The sequence below is a fragment of the Sinohyriopsis cumingii genome, chromosome 12 (assembly GCF_028554795.1).
Source record: "Sinohyriopsis cumingii isolate HCF-2022 chromosome 12, ASM2855479v2, whole genome shotgun sequence".
NCBI classification, from domain to species: Eukaryota; Metazoa; Mollusca; class Bivalvia; order Unionida; family Unionidae; genus Sinohyriopsis; species Sinohyriopsis cumingii.
In genome coordinates, this window is record NC_142972.1 from 7,297,583 (window position 1) to 7,315,797 (window position 18,215).

Below are 18,215 nucleotides of genomic sequence, written 5' to 3' on the forward strand. Positions count from 1 at the left end.
TCCCGACAACGAAGTGTTGGTGTTCGAGCGTCTGTTCGGTACGTCCCCGACGAGGGCTGTCCCCAAGAAAAGTGTAGAGTTGACCGTAGGAGATTGGGTGCGCATTGGCAAAACCAAACGCACTTTCGACAAAGGTTACTTACCTAACTGGACGACCGAATTGTTTCGCGTCACTGGACGAGTGCATGGCCGTCATCCTGCCGTCTATAAATTGGAAGACATGAACGGAGAAGTGCTCAAAGGAACGTTTTATTTGCCCGAGGTACAACGTGTCACCAAAAAAGAAGACGACGTGTACGACATCGAAAGCATTCTCGAACGCAGAACCCGTAAAGTGGGCAAACGACGTGTCAAAGAAGTCAAAGTACGTTGGAAAGGATATCCACCCAGTTTCGATTCTTGGATCGACGCTTCGCAAGTCATCGACTATAAAAAGAAGTGACCATCATGCCCTTTCACACATCAGACGCAGCTACGTCGACCAATCCTCCTTCACCTAGTTCTTCTGTGCAAGATTTACAAAAACAACCCTTGTGGGTGTGGTGTGGAGAACGTGTGCCTAAAACGCAAATCGTCTTTTTCTGCCAAATCTTCGTGGTGTATTGTGTCATCGGGGCAGCCATCGCCAATTTGAGTTTACAACAAGGAGACAAACAATTGTGGACCATTTTATTGAGCAGTTGCATCGGTTACCTGCTTCCCAATCCCTCCCTGAAATTCTCCTCGAACGGGAACGTTGTGTCCAGTGCCAGTGCCAGTCACCACTCCAACAACAACCACAACCAGAACCCCATTTTGGGCGGAGACACACCTCTGACGTCCAGTAATATCCCCTCGGACAGCCACAGAACTCTGGAATTATGAGTCACCAAAACCAATTTTACTTGACCTTACCCAGTGACAGTTCCATGGAGGTGTTTCCCCACAACACGTTGTGCTGTTACACGGCCAAATTACCTCAAGCCATCGCCTTAGATCACGAAGCCCATTGGGAAGTGGCTTTAGTAGAAATGATTCACCCTACACAAATCAAAAACATCACTGAAACTCAAAACTTTTTTGAGGTCGAAATCCTGAACCAACAATTACAAGAAGCCATGACTGACATCGGGTTTTCAGGGATCACAACAACATCCACCAGCAATCCAGCCTTCAAAATCTACACCGTGAAAATTCCACCAGGGTTTTATTTTAGCGGCCAACATTTGGTGGACACTATTGCGGACAGGTTCGAGTTCGCCTTTGCCAAAGCCCTGAACAGAGCCAAAAAAAGTGTCACCCTGGAGTACCATAAAGTGGCTCGTCGCTTACTGATGAAATTTCAGGATACCCAAACGATGTCCATCAGTTTCAATCGTGACTTGTTTGATATTTTAGGTGGAGACACAAACATGGCTCCAAATTTTAATCCGAAGATCAACAGCAATACGGAATTTTACAAGTATTTTCGATTCCCTGTAGAACTGAATCAAGGACTGAATTTAATGTTCGTGTACTCCGATGTGGTGGAGTATAACGTGGTGGGACACACCTCTGTACCGTTACTGCGTGTCATTCCTTTCAAAGTGGATAATACCACGGCCAGTGACCAGGAAGGTGGAAACACTTACCACGTCCACCGCGAATTTGTCCATCCTCATTATTTGCCTGTCAGCAAGTCGTATTTGGACACGGTCAACATTGCTATAAAAGGAGATTTGGGACAAAATATTCCATTCACCAAAGGAAAAGTCACGGTGAAACTCCATTTTCGAAAACGGTTCTCTCACGACTCGTAAGTAAGTCATGTATCCAGTGTACCAAGGGGTTGCTCGACAGCGAGGACACGGTTTAGGAGACATGTTAAAATCGGCCTTTCGTTCGGTGGTCCCGGTGTTGAAACCGATGGTGACACGCGGATTGCACGCCTTGAAAGATGCGGCACTGACGCAAGGCAAAGAATTTCTCCAAAATGTCATCATCGACAAACAAAACCCTAAAGAAACCTTCATGAGGGCAGGCAAAAATGTCTTGCTGCAAACGGGCAAAGACATTTTGGGCCGACGAGACACACCTATAAATGCCCTGCACGCTACCGAATCAGGCATTCAGCAAGGACAAGGCAGAAAAAGACGACGACGAAGAAAACACCCTTTCACCAGACTTCAAGCGAGAAAGGCCAAGAAAAGAAGAACCGTTCGAGACTTAGACGTTTTCGATTATTGAGAAAAGAGACAAAAAAAAAATGATGCACCGAGAATCTTGCGCTTGTTCCAAGACGGAACTGGATCTGTTTGCCATACCCCCCACCATGATGACGATGCAAGAATCCCAATGGGTGGAATTTCATCCCGTCTCCTCATTGACAGCCTCAGCTCCCATCGAGTTTGAAATCAAAGGACAGCCTGAAGATTACATCGATCTGAATAGTAGTTACTTGTACTTGAAAGTTAAAGTTGTCGATGAGGACAATTCGACTCTAGATGGCGATGAGGTAATAGCTCCCGTCAACAATTTCATGCATTCCTTGTTTAGCGGAGTGGACTTGTACTTGAACAACAAACTGGTCAGCAGCAGCATGGATACTTACCCTTATCGAGCGTACCTGGAAAATCTCTTGACGTACGGAATAGACGCCAAGAACACTCATCTCAATGCCTGTGTGCTATGGGAAGCTGACGAAGCAGGCCAGTTTGAAGAATTCGAAATTGATACAAAGGATAAAACTAAATCAACAAATGATGGATTTATAGAACGAAGAAACAGAATCAAAAGTGGAGATAGTTTAGAACTGATGGATCGTTTGCATTTGGACATGTGGTTGCAAGAGAAGTATTTGCTGAACGGGGTGAATGTCCGCCTGAGACTGAATCGAAGCAGTGCCACTTTCCATTTGATAGGTAATACTGCTTGCAAAACTGTCATCGAGGAAGCCAGGCTTTACGTACGACGCGTGGAAGTGTTACCTAAAGTGGGTAACGACATCAGTCAGACGTTGAGCAGAACGACCGCTAAGTATCCGATCCGACGCGTGGAAGTGAAAACCTTCACCATTCCCAAGGGACAGCGATCCATGATCGAAGATCATCTGTTCCAAGGACAGCTACCCAAACGTTTGATCGTTGGTATCGTCGAGAATGAAGCCTTCAACGGAGCTTTAAAAAAAAATCCTTTCTACTTTCAACACTTTGGCGTGTCCAAGATCGAAGTGAGTCGCGATGGCAAGACCTTGTGTACCAGACCTTTCGAACCTGACTTTACCAAGAAGAATTACTTGAGATCGTACTTGTCCCTGTACGAAGCCACGGGTCAATTAGGAACCAATACCAGTCACGGTATTACGTACGAGGATTATGCAGGAGGCTACACTTTGTGGGCTTTCGATTTCGCTCCAGACCAAGGCAGCGACGAGGGACATTTCCACCCTATAAAATCTGGCCAGATTCGTGTGGAAATTCAATTTGCAAACCGAATCCCTGATGAAACGGTGAACGTCATCCTGTATGCCGAATTTGATAATACGATAGAAATCAATAGTTTGAGAGAAGTCATTCTAGATTACTAGAAACCATGGAAGACTGTTATCCCTCTTTACCTAGTGGAGAAACTTTGGACATGGAATGTAAGGAGACCGTGGAAAAAGAAGAAGAAGTGATCATGATGAAGTCCCGATGGCCAGAACAAGAAGCGCATTTAGTCTCCTGTTTTGCCAAACACTTGGTGGATAAAATGACGGAATTGATCAAGAAAAATTGTTATGGATGTCAAAACGATCATCCCAGTCAAATTCAACAAGATAAATGCCTGATGTTGAGTCAAGAAGAAAAATTGGACGAATATCTGGACGAAGCTTGGAGTCTCATCTCGAACAAAGACGTGTTGCACCAGTGGTATAAAGACTTGCGTGAACATTCTTGTCCACCATTAACCACTCAAGAGATCCATCGTATCGAAGCTCTCCTGAATCAGAGTGAGGAAACAGAACGAATAACCGTTTATTCGTCAGACATTTTCAAGCAAAAAGTCAGGATCGAATTGACGACTTATTATTACCTGTGAAGAAAAAAAACACACAAATCAATGGATACCTGGGAACATTATTACCTTTTGAACCACAGTTCGTATACGGCTTCTTGGAATCCTGTCGTCTGTGCTAAAGATGAACTCCCTCATCGCAAACCTAAAGACCATCAAGCTTACGTGATCAACACGGACGACAGTCATCTCCCAGGAACCCACTGGGTAGCCGTTTACTTTCCTCAAGAAGGATGTGTGGACTATTTCGATTCGTACGGATTGCCCCCTTTGGAAGACGATATCATCGACTTTATGAGAAGAAATGCTCAGACTACCCGATTCAATAACGTGAAATTACAAGGCACAGATTCCTTGGTGTGTGGACAGTACTGTGTGTATTTTCTGCATCATCGCAGCCTGGGCTATTCCTTAGAACATTTAGTGACTCATTTTGATCCTCGTTCTTCTGCTAGAAACGATGTGAAAGTAGATCGATGGTTTTGTGACCATTATGCTTATCTTTTGTCTCAAGCTAGGAAACGTAGTGTCCATCAATGGCCTAATGATTTCCAACAGTGGAAATCACAATTTCATTCACAACGTTGTCAGCCCTGTTTAAAGTAGATTGTCCATTGAGAAAAAAATGTTTATGATTTGAATAAATTGTTTGATGTTATAGTGTTGGATTTTTGTTAAAAATGTTAGAGTTGTTGTTTAGTGTTAAGTGATTTTTGAATAAAAAATGTTGTGTTTTGAAAAAATGCTTTTGTCTTTTGTTTAGCTATAAGAATGTTGAATTGATGCTCTTTCATTTCTTACTATCCCTCTCATGACAATCACTGAATGTTGCGAATCGAAAACCGTGTGGGGGATGTTTTCCTTCACGTCCGCGCTTTCACTTTAAGAACCGGGGTTGTTTCCAGTCTAACCATCCATTGTCGACTCATCCTCCTACGAAGATGTGCTCCAAACTAGCTAAGCTCAACGAAGCCTACGTGAATTTGCATAGGGTCAGACACAGTCTGATACCGAAGCCAGAAGAAATAGAGAATGTGAGAATGTTAAAAATCACTGAAGACCTGATAGAAGAGCTCTTCAGAGAAGAAGTGAACAGGGAGAAAGAAGAATGGACAGAGAAGTACAGACTTCAAAAACAGCAACAACAACAACAACAACAACAACAACAACAGCAGCAGCAACCTGAACCTGACAGAGGCTTTGTCGATTGCCGTATCGACACCAAAGAGTTCTTCTTCTCTTTCCGAAGAAGCAGACCTATCGCCAGAAAGTCTATCCTCAGAGGACATCGCATTCTTAGAAACTAAAAAAGAATGCCATAGCAAACAAAAAAACAGCCCTTTTCAGGGCTACCCCAATACTCTAGAAAAGAAATAATTATTAATTTGCCAGTGTGTGTAGGTACAGTAGTGTGAAAATAAACACTAACTCTTTATTAATAGTGGAAGTGTTTGTGTGTTTGTGTTAGTAAGTGGTTAAGTAAGTTGGTATGGGTAGTAGATTAAAATGATGTTTATTTTGGTGTATACTTGGGGTTAGATTGGATTGCTTTGCATATGTAAATAGTCTATTGAAGTGATTTATAAAAAATTTTATAATAGTGATGGGTAGCATAAAAAAGTGAGTGAGTGTTTCTTTTAGGTCCGCGCGTTGTTGTTGTTTTTTGGTCATGATCTAGGTAAGATGAATTTTATGTTATTAGGGGGGATGTTTTCCTTCACGTCCGCGCTTTCAGTATAAATTGAAACTCGTTCGGCAGTCCAGCTACCCTTGTTGATTGATCAACACCAAAAAATGAACACGAGACTTGAGAAACTGTTGGAGCTTCATGTGCATCTGGAATATGCCAGGCGCATATTAAATGAACTGGCCGCGGAAGCCATTGTCGAGGAGGGAAGGATAAGAGAGGAGGAAAGAAGAAACAAAGAAGAGGAGGAGAGAAGGTATAAAGAAGAAGAAGAAAGAAGATATAAAGAGGAAAGAAGAAACAAAGAAGAGGAGGAGGAAAAGGAGAGAAGAAATTTCAAAATCCCAGAGAGCGAAAATTGGGATTCTGAAGCGAAATATCCTGCCTCTGCTCTCTCCCCCCAAAAGGTAAAAAGTAACTGGGGGATAAGATGTGTATGTGGCGCCAGGCCTGGAAGGTGCCACCATTAACCAGGTGTCCATGAAGTTCCAAACAAAACAGCCCTTTTCAGGGCTACCCAATACTCTAGAAAAGAAATAACGATAGATTTGCCAATGTGTGTAGGTAGAGTAGTGTGAAAATAAACACTAACTCTTCATTAATAGTGGAAGTGTATGTGATTGTGTGTTTGTGTTTGTGTTAGTAACTAATAAAGTAAGTTTGTGTGAATAGTAGATTATGGGTTTATTTATTGATTCTTAGCGTATGTAGAGAGTATAGTTTTGGGTTTGATTATAAGAAATGAGAAAGTAGGGGATGTTTTCCTTCACGTCCGCGCTTTCACTATAATAACCCACCACGTTCGTTGTTCAAACCATTCTGCAAAGAATAAAAAGAAGATGGCGTCAAACCAAATCGACAAAATACAAACCTTGCAAGACGTTTTAGACAACTTAGGAATAATGGAACAGATGCTATTAAGACTGGTTGAAGACCATTATTCCTATAGTCCCCATCGTGTGAAGATGGAAATTAATAACTTAAGGAAAGCAAAGGACAAGATTAGTGGTGTCATGAAAGAGATCAAGGAGGAGAAGGAGGATGAAGAGGAAAGAATAAGAATAAGCAATTGGAACGAAAAAATTGAAAAAGAAGAAGAAAATGAAAAGAGGAAGAAAGAAGAGGAGGAAGAGAAGAAGAAAGAAGAGGAGGAGAAGAAAAAAAGAAAGAGAAGAAGAGTGTAGGAGATAAAATAAGAACTTGGTGGAGGAAAAGAAGAAATTAGAAGAAGAAGAAGAAAACCCAAAGGCCCTTTTCAGGGCCAGCCATATTTCTCGAAAAGAGATAGTCTTTGAATTGCCTACCCCTTTTTTTATTTTATTTTTTATTTTTTTTAAAAAAAAATAGAGACCCTCCCTGTTTCAATTTTACATAGACCCTATACAGTCCCAAGGGTTTTTTGACCATGTTAAATTTACATAGACCCTATATTGTCCCAGGGTTTTTGGCCATGTTAATTGCCATAGACCCTATATGTTCCCACGATTTTTCTCCATGTTAAATTTACATAGACCCTATATGTTCCCAAGGGTATTTGTACTGATCAGTCCCATTGACCCTATAAGATCCCCATTAACTACTCTGAAGCTATGAAAGAATGGTTGGACCACAACTAAGCACACACAAATGCACTTACAACACGTTCATAGCACATTATGTATGTTTGCTTTCCGTTGCTTCCCGGAGAAACGTAAGTAATAATTGCTTAGCCAAGAAGATAGCAAGTACATGGTCTACAGGTACGCTTGACCTTTCTGCCCTTCCAGTCTGCTTGACACGATGAATAGTAAATCGAGTGCTATTGGAGTAGGGACCAAATTAAATTTTTGAACTCTGCAAAAAGCTCACTATAGCAAAAAATCTCCATGTACATATAGCACTATGTTTGATCTATTTGTTGTTAAAACGCGTCATAAATCTTTGCATCAGAGTTTTCAAACCTGTAGGATCTCTAAAAATGGCAATGACGAGATTACACGAGATTCAATCCACCAGTATATTGGAAAGTAACCTTGCATCATTTTCCCTCTTCTATTCAACCCAGCGAGGATGGAAGAAGAAGAAAGGATGAGGAAATCGAAGACCTGGCATAATTTATTCAACTAAAATATCACGAACCCGATTCACTTCGCATGTCAATGCTGAAACCGACAGTTCATGGCGTCTTTCAAACTTAATTGTTTCTGCGGAGAGGCACAGATTCGTCATTACGCAGCACAATAGAAGATAATATCGGAAACCAGAATTAATTTTAACAAGATATATGTTCATCAAAGGACTGTAAGTTGAGAAATATTTGGAAGGGTCTTCGTTTAGTCGTTCTATAATAAAAGTGATTTTCGTAAAAGCAAAGGTTTACGAACATAGAGACAGAAATAAATGGAGAGAGATGAAAGGATGAACTAATGTCCAGACATGGACGCTAAGAGAGACTTCTTGCATATTAGCGAATATTATTGTGACGATTTATATTACATTTTACAGATGTGTGATACCAGATCTCTCCAATGACACTTACGCCATCCAAAACGAGGATCACGAGCAGCTAGTTAATAAGTACATCCCCATGAAAACAGATGCTAGCGGTGTTGCTTCTTATTCTTCCTGCACTATCTACGATCGTTCCGTCAACTCGACAGGAATGAATCTCTCCAAGGAGGTTCCTTGTTCTAAGTGGGTGTACGACATGTCTGTATTTCAGGATACAGTAGTGACAGAAGTAGGTATTCACTGTGATTAGAGGAGAACTTATTGTACTTTTACCAGTAAATCGATATATATTTTCATGTATGTATGTATGTATGTATGTATGTTTGTATGTATGTATGTATGTATGTATGTATGTATGTATGTATGTATGTATGTATGTATGTGCGTGCGTGCGTGCGTATGCATGTATGTATGTATGTATGTAATTTAACGGCAAGTCAGCACAATCATGGCTACATATAGCGATAAAATAACTAAAATAAAAGGTAAGCATTTTCTTACAAATGTTACTATTATAAAATGTCCAAGGTCTTCTCAGGGTATGGCAACATCTTGAGACGTACACCAAGACAAACAAGTATCGCCTTTTTCTTGGTCATAGAAAGAAGCAAAAGCAACAAGCTTTGTAAAACTTACCAAAAATCTGATTATAATGATATAAATTGAATATTTAAAGGAACTTAAAGTCTTATGAAATAAATCCAAAACTATCATAAAAAGTTATATTAAAGTATAAAAAAATAGAACGAAATGTTTCAGATCCAAGTCCGCCCATAGTCCTGACGTGTCGAAACAGCGTTGTCCAGAACTACTTTTGAATAATTCACAATAGTTAATAAATAATATTATATTCCATTTAGCACTTTCTATTTCCATTGAATAATTCAAACAAATGTTTTTCCTCTTAAATAATGTCTAAATACAACATAAAATACGCCTGCAGATGTCACAACAAGAACACAAGAAATAAGAATAAGAAAACCGCCCAGCCTGAGTTATACTTGAGAAAATGCTAAAACCACCATGCCATCACTACTCACTATGTGACAAATTCCACATGTATATTTTATGTGTATTTAATTTGCATTGTTTGTAAGTTATTCTTTTAACCTTTCTTTAATTTCATTACATGCTAAAGAATTTAACATTGTATGTTGGACTTGACCTTCACCAAAATTGAGTTTATTTCTGCTCAACCTGAAAGATTTTTTTTATTAAAAACAACTAAGACATAGCTAAATTATTCTCTTTGTGTATGGGATTAAGATTAGTATTATTATTAATACAAGAAAATACGTTTATTGGGGTCAATGTCTAGGTTTTGGAATTTCTTTGGTATAATTGACACAGTCCGGGTTCTGGTTTCTAATCATTTTCCATTAGTTAATAGATTTTTGTTGATACAGAACACACCAATTGTGACCTGAGGTCAAGTAGAGAACTATATAATCTGGTAAATGAGAGGATTTTTATTCGTGCTTTAAATTCTAACACAATCAAGTTGTATTATATATTGTGTCCAGTATTATTTCGGTTTGGAATCCAGTTCATCAAATTACTGAATTCAAGTAATTTTTTTCTCTGGAAATACAAAAGTGCTCTGATAAAATTATTAGATAGAGACATTCATTGGAATTAACAGTGAATACAACCTGGAATTATATTACTGAGATTCAACAAAAGACTCTTGACACATCAATACAAGCTACAACAGACACATCAACGCCTTCAACTTTGGAGTTAATTTCGACTTCACTAAATTTTATTCGGGACTTTAAATTATTAGTATTTATTGTGTCTGTAATTCCAGGATTATTTTAGGGATTTAATTTGTAATACCGTAAGTTCCTTTTATTTCATTTTTAGTTTGTATTCTAGTAAAATTGATTGTTTGTTGAATTTTGTAAAGCTTGTTGCTTTTCACTCTTTTATGTCACTTATTTTAAGAGCATAACCTCGTAACATCAACATCGTAGAAAACTTCACAGGAATTAACCTATCCAATGGAACCAACTTAATTCTTCTAAGATACCAACTGTGCTATGGTAAAAAAGGCCGAATCTTTTTAACATATTTATTATTAGTAATTGCAAACACATACATAAGCATCTATTTATAGAGCCTACGCAATTTTACGTTGGTAACATCTTGCAATAGACCATATGTACTTACATCAAGTCCAGCTATAGATAATCACTACAATTTACAGAAAAGAAAAAAAATTAAAAACATTATAATTATACATAACACTAGAGGAGGCATCAGACATATTAAAAATCTTTGAGTCATCACGACATGTAGAGAGGCTAAATGTAAAATACAAACTCGTTTCACCTCACTCGATGTGTGCAAGGTATCTTTATAAAATGTATTCCAGAACGTTCGAAGGTCAAGACAAAATATTTTAAAGGGAACTAATTTCTTGATCGAAATAAAAATTAGGACGTCTGAGATAAAATTGAATAAAATTGGTTTATGAAACTCTGAAATTGAAGAGGCAGCCTGGAAATTCGCTGAAATGAGTTGTTTTCTTAAGAAAAATTACTATTACAAGTAAACTTTAAATTCTATCGGGAGAGTATTTTGATGATTGTTTTGATATATAAAAAATTGTGCATACAATATTTCTTGGACTTTTAATCTTGATGGTAAATATTTCTCCAAAACTGCAATAGCTACATGTTATAAACATTGTTTTTGACGTTACGATTCTTTACATTTCAATATTAGCAATATAGGTGGTCGCTCTGGTGACAAACATGTCATTCTGATGACAATGGGAATCAACATTAAGCGGTCATCGTTGTCTAGAGTTGCTCTAGGGACAATGGGAATTTCATGCTAAATTGTCCAGAAGTTTAATATTGGGATGTCACTCTTAGGATAAAGGAAAATGGAATGTTAAAATTAACATGATATCTCCATTATCGATATAAATGATTTTTCTTTTTGAGTAGAAAATGACACACTTGGGACAATGGGAATGGCAGACTTGACAATGTTAATAGGTTTAGAATAAACATGGTATTCTGAGGACAAAGAGAAATTTAATGTTAAAACTACATCTAATCAATACGCTGTTTGAACAGAATGCTACCTAATTATCTACCGACCATCATCCACAATTAATGTCCATAACGCTGTTTTCTCCAGGAGAATCAACCTTCTTATAACATATAAATAGCTTCAGCTATAAACAGAGAAATAATTTTGTGTTTGCTTTTCACTTGAAAATACATTCTCGTTGCTACTGACCGCTCCGATGGCCTAGTGGTTAGAGAGTCCGCCTCGGATACGGGAGGACGCGGGTTCGAACCCCGGTTAAGTCATACCAAAGACTTATAAACAATAGTACTAACAGCTACCTCGCTTGGCGCTTAGCATTAAGAGGATAATGTTAGAACCGGTCCGCCGATGGCAGGATAGTGTGAATGGGTGGGACATGATGCAGCATGATGCCCCTGTGCTAGACGTCACTATAAACTGCCACACTGCAAACATCGTAGATATGACTGAAAAAGTGTTAAAGCTACGTTAAAAATCCAAATCACACACACACACACACACACACACACACACACACACACACACACACGTAGTTCCAAGTAGGCAATGCTGTTCTCGCTACAGAATTGGGAGTAGGTCAATGACATTACAAAAATCATTATAAACAGGTAAGCCGCAGAATGTGTATATTCGTCTTTCATTTTTGAGTAGTTCATTGCACCGAAAGATGTTTATTAGCATGTTAACGAAATTTATAGATTGTCACACAGACGGCATACTGTTCGATAGTAGAACTACAAGGTTGCGCTGCATTGCTAATTTTGTAAAGCACAGCATCGCTACAGTTGCAAGACATAGCTACATACTCGACATATTGAACTTGCAGTCATTGGGTCCATCAGTAGTGAATGGGGTTAGTTTAGCCTCAATGGGAATTAGCATTACAGACCCCCCCCCCCCCGGGCCTGTTTAGCCTCAATGGAAATTTAACATTAACCACCCTGGGCCTGTTTAGCCTCAATGGAAATTTAACATGGGCAAAAAACCCTGGGCCTGTTTAGCCTCAAGGGAATTTAACATTGGAAGAAAAAGACGTTTGGGCCTGTTGAACCTCAAGGGGAAATGGAATAGGGTTGGGACCCAATTTTTTTAAAGAAAAAAAGGGTAGGCAATGGAAAGTCATTCTCTTTTCGAGACCTATGAGTGGCCTTGAAAAGGGCCTTTGGGTTTATGTTAATGTATTCATTAACATAAGGGGCACCGCATTGGTCTTCTTCTTGTCCTTAGGCTGAGCCTCACTGTAGGACCGTAAATCAGCACTCTTTTGAGGCATCCTTGTCTTTCTACGTAGATCCTACGTATCCACAGACTGGTGTCTGTCCTGTGGACAACGGTCCACTTGGATCGGACATACATTAGCATGTCCGTCCTAACATCATTGAAGACACAAGGGTGGATGATTCAACTGTGGTCCACATCTTGAAGCGACGAGAACAGGTGAATCAATGCAGTGAACTGCGCTTATTTATAGGTAGAGGTAGGATTGAAACGGATTGAGTTCATTCACCAATCCAAACACGCGTTACAAAATTCAGTCAGCCCGCATCCAATCCGAAGAGAGCAGTCTGTAACGTCTCGTGGTCTATATAGATTTGCTAGCGCCTGTGTGTAGTCAGTCTATGCGACAGTGATTCAACATGACGGAAACTCAGAAAACGATCCAATGGGGTGCACCAGCAGTGGAGACCGGCCAAGGGAACCCGGACTTACTTTCAGAAGAGGTACATTGGGATTTTGTGGATTTTCTTATCTCGCAAGAATTTGTTCCGGAACCTTCCTCACCTTCTTCATTACCGCAAGTGGAGAATTTTAGACAGAGACAGAAAGAAGAATTGGAGAAATTTATACAACGACAAAAGGAAGCGGAACAAGCTTTTCTCCTACAGCAACAGCAAGAAGAAGAGGCAAGAAAACAACAACAACAACAACAAGAAGTAGCAGCAAAGAAACAAGAGGGTGAAAATCAAACGGTCACGGTACTGTTGGACATTTTAGCGGAGTTAAGAAGTCTGAAACAAATGTATCAGACTTCTTTATCACGACCGAAGAGAATACAACCTTCCTGAGCTAAACACGTCAACCCTGTGACTAAGCCTACCGTACCACCCTTAGTGATTTCAACCAAATCATCATCATCAACAGCACGCAGTCCAGAAGTAGGCCTTGGCCGTGGCAAAGGCTTAAGGCAGTTAAAGTTGATTGCTTAAACTCACCCGTACACCAAAAAAGGCCCTTTTCAGGGCCACCCACGTCTCTCGAAAAGAGATACACTTTCAATTGCCAATAACTAAAAAAAACTCCATTTTACCCCTGTAGAACGTGTATATGAGTGCGTGAGTGTAGGTTCTTATTTTAAAATCAAAACTCAGAGACACTTTCCTTATATAATTAATATATTCTTTTCTCAATAGTTACAATCCAATTCACAATTCACAACAGAACACTTTAAAAAGTTCATACACTTCTTCTGTCTCATTATTTAGTCTCTCTGTTTTTTCAATTTCTTCACCGTCACAGTCTTTTCCTATTCTTCCTCCTCACTTTCTTCCCTTCTTCTTTTCTTCTCCTGTTTCTTTTTCTTCACCTGGCTGCTTTCTTCCTCTGAAGAATCCCTCTCTTCTGAAGAATCCCTCTCTTCTTCTGACTCCTCTTGTTTCTTTTTTGGGCAATCTGGAGACCAATGTCCTTTTTCTTGACAATAATAACAGGTATCTTGACTTTTGTCTTTTCTAGCCCCTGTTTTTCTTTTTTGACGGTCTGGACACTCTGAAGACCAATGCCCTTTCTTCTGACAGATATAGCAAGTATCTTGACTTTTATCTTGAAAGGAAGGAGAGTAGTCCGTCGGCTGGTCTGAAGAGAATTTTCTAATGACCCCTCGCAAAGCTCTGATGAAACGTTCGATTTGGCTAGTCTCTTCCATCGTGGTGCTCGGTTTGAGAGTGAAATGAATAGTGAAAGGACAAAACACACACCCTTTTATATACGCTGGTCTGCCATGACTATAAATTAGTCTATGGTGTTTAAGCTTGAGTCATTTGACGTTTTTCACTCAAGATGAAACGATCCTATTCATTCGAGAAGAAAGAAGAAGTAGAAAGTAAGAGGCAGAAACGTGATCTATCGCCTCGTACCAGGGCTGAAGTCTTGGCACAAATTCATGCCAGTGAGTTTGAAGAGGACATGAGTGAACCAGAATCCGAACCCTCTAAACAAAGTTCGCCACCCTTAGTCAACCCTGAAAAGTACTATTCCATTCGAGAGACGGAAAAAGCGCTCCTCTAGAAAATTTAGAACCACGGCTTACAAATACACAGTGAAGTTTAAAGATTTCAAGTCCGAAGTACCGTTAGAGAAAGCAGAAGGGTTCATCACCGGGGTGTGGGATTCTTTGCTCACCTCACTTAAGCGACAATGTCAACCCAAAGAAGACGATCGCTTGAGACTTTCCATACAACACGACGGTTTGAAATCCCCTGTTTGGATCGAGTTTAGCAGACCCGCAGAAATAACTGCTTCCAAAGTCATGGACAAGATTCAACACGTGCAACAATCCAATGACATGTTTGACATCACCGATGGAAAAGCCACACTGGACATGACCCACGTCTCTCCTCCTCAAGGGACCGGACAACGCAATAAGGTGTTACTGGTGAACGACCTTCGCAGCACCAAAAAGAGTCTCGTCCAAATTCACAATTCTCAAGACCAGATGTGTTTAGCCCGAGCCATCGTGGTGGGACGAACCTATGCCAACAAGAACGACGCGACAGAATGGAAAAGAGCCTGGAAAACTATTCGACAATCGGACCGAGCCAAACAACGAAACGAAGCAGAACTCCTGTTGCAACAAGCCGACTTGCCCAAAGACACACCCTGTGGCATTCCTGAGATGCGAAAATTGCAAGATGTCCTAGCGCCATTCTACAACTTGAAAGTGCACCCTCAAGAAGTGAGCGGACCTCTGTTGTTTCGAGGGAAAGACTTTAAGGACGGAAAATACATTCATGTCTATTATCACGATGACCATTTCGATACCATTACCAGTATCACTGCATTCCTGCGATACAGTTATTACTGTGAGAAATGTGACTATGGCTATAACAATCGAGAGCAACACAAACATTGCGGATTGAAATGCTCAGGATGTTTGGCCTCTCCACCCTGTCTGAGCGAAAGACAAGAAAGAGTACATTGTCCTGCTTGTCTGCGTAAGTTTGTCCGCCCTGCCTGTTACCAACAACATCTGAAGACGCAAGGTTCACAGCAGAAATGTGCTTGTCAACTCCTGAGATTGTGCCCTACGTGTGGACAAGGCATACGTACCAACAGTGCCAAGGCACACGTATGTTCAGGAAAAAAAAATGTCACATTTGTCATCACATCGTGGACTTGTAACACCAATGCTACGTGCAAAAATACCAACCCACACCAGAGAAAGAGGACGGTCACAAGAAGAAAGGCAATTTCATCTTTTTCGATTTCGAATGCATGCAAGAGACTGGCATTCACATTCCTAATTTCTGCGTAGCTCATCGAGCGTGTGAGAAGTGCATTCAAGAACCTATTTTCAGTCATTGCCCTCACTGCAGCAAAATTCCCGGAGGGCGTGAAAAAATCTTTCGAGGACCGAACACGTTAGCCGATTTTGCCAAATGGGTCTTAGACCCCATCGACAAGACGTGGAGCCAAGAGGACATCGAACGTTACGGAGATTGTCATCGTCATGCCACAGTGATGGCTCACAATTTCTCCGGATACGATGGACAGTTTCTTTTGAGGTACTATACGGAACATGGTACCGAACGTCCTAAAGTCACTTTGAACGGAGCCAAAATCATTTTCATGCAAGTGGGACAGGTACAGTTTAAAGATTCGATGAGCTACTTGGCCATGCCTTTGAGCCGAATGCCTAAAACGTTTGGAATGACAGAAATGGCTAAAGGGTACTTTCCACACTTTTTCAATACGGAAGCCAATCAACACGCCGTTCTACCCCATTTGCCTGAGGCTCACTATTACGACCCCGACAACATGCGTACCGAACAAGGAGAAGCTTTCTACGCTTGGTACCAGGCTCACGCCTCCGACCCCTTCGACTTTCAGGAAGAAATGCTAAAGTATTGTCGTTCCGACGTGGACATTTTGCGACGTTGCTGTGGAAAAGTTCGAGAACTGTTCATGGAACACGGAGGGGTCGATCCTTTGAAAGAAGCTTGCACCATTACCAAAGCGTGTTCCTTAGTGTATCGACAACGATTCATGCCTGAAAACACCGTGGCTGTCATCAGTCCTCAAACGACCCACTATGTCAAACGCCAATACTCGGTCAAAGCCCTACGCTGGTTACATTACTTGTGTGACAAGGAAGACAAATGGATTCAGCATGCCCGCAACGGAGGAGGCGAAAAGACCATCGGAACGCATTCGGTCGATGGTTGGGACTTAGAAAACCCCAAGATCGTGTACGAGTTTGACGGTTGCTTATTCCATGGATGTCCCTTCTGTTACCCTGATCGTAGCACTAAAAATCAGTTTTTACAGCGAACCATGGAAGACTTGTACCAGGCCACTTGTCAGCGACGCCTAAAGTTAGAAGAGGAGGGATACCAAGTGGTGGAAATGTGGGAACACGAGTACGATCACCGTTTGAAAACCAATCCCGAGTTTAAACGCCTCGTGGAAAGTTACCAGTTCATGGACCCGCTGAACCCTAGGGATAGTTTGTACGGAGGAAGAACCAATGCCACCTGTTTGCTGTGCCAAGCCGACGAAGAGAAAGGAGAAGAAATCAAATACTTGGACGTGTGTTCGCTGTATCCCTACGTGTGCAAATATTGTCGCTTTCCTGTAGGGCACCCGCAATTGTTAACGGAACACATCGACCTGGTCAACATTCGACAATACGGAGGTCTGATCAAGTGCAAAGTCTTGCCTCCCACGGACTTGTACCATCCCGTGTTACCTCACCATTGCCAAAGCAAACTGATGTTTCCTTTGTCCCGTACTTGTGCCGAAACGTGCAACCAAAATCAGCCTTGTCAGCACACCCAGGAAGAACGGGCCTTGACGGGAACCTGGGTCAGCGTAGAATTGTTCAAAGCTCTGGACATGGGATACCAACTGTTAGAAGTGTACGAAATTTGCCACTTTCCCAAGACACAACAATACCACGAGGGTGACCCCACTCAGAAAGGCATTTTCGCCGACTACGTGAATGCCTTTTTGAAACTGAAGCAAGAGGCCAGCGGCTATCCTTCCTGGTGTCACACTCCCGAAGACGAAAAGACATTCAAAGAGAAATACTATGAACAAGAAGGCATCCCTTTAGATCACATCGAGAAAAACGAAGGCAGGCGATCGTTTGCCAAAGTGATGTTAAATTGCTTGTGGGGTAAAATGGCACAACGCCCGTATTTACCCAAGACGGAATATTTGACCGAACCTTCCCGCTACTTTCAGATGATTCACGACAAGACCAAATTCATGAAACACGTGGACGTCGTTCGTGAGGATTTGATCTTGGTCAATTACGAAGAAGATCTGGACTTTGTACAGGACGACCCGTTTGGAAATGTCATCATTGCGGCTTACGTGACAGCCCATGCTCGCTTAAAATTGTACGAAACTTTATAACTGTTAGGGGAACGCGTCCTGTACTTTGACACGGACAGTTGCATTTACATCCATCACCCGAGTCAACAGCACCCTAACATCGAAGGAGACCGTTTAGGAGCCTGGACAGACGAGCATTCCGACGACAAGATTCTAAGTTTCGTCAGTGGCGGTCCCAAAAATTACGGCTACGAATACCGGGACCCACAAGGAGAAGTGCACACGACGTGCAAAGTGAAAGGATTGACTCTGAATTATCGTACCAGTCGTGTGGTCAACTTTGGGGTATTGAAAGAAGCCTTGCAATCGGGAGAGGATGAACATTTTAAAGTGACCACCCATC

At 41.1% G+C, this 18,215-nt stretch overlaps 1 protein-coding gene across 2 annotated transcripts in view; it reads left to right on the top strand.

Annotated features, from left to right (window-relative positions):
- The window catches only part of LOC149785965 (organic cation transporter protein-like), a 113,238-nt gene that overhangs the window by 36,006 nt on the left and 59,017 nt on the right, over positions 1 to 18,215 (top strand). For both annotated transcript variants that reach the window (XM_089978133.1, XM_089978132.1), the window contains exon 3: positions 8,186 to 8,420. In XM_089978133.1, the coding sequence (XP_089834259.1) occupies positions 8,186 to 8,420 (235 nt within the window). The remainder of the gene's footprint in view (positions 1 to 8,185; positions 8,421 to 18,215) is intronic.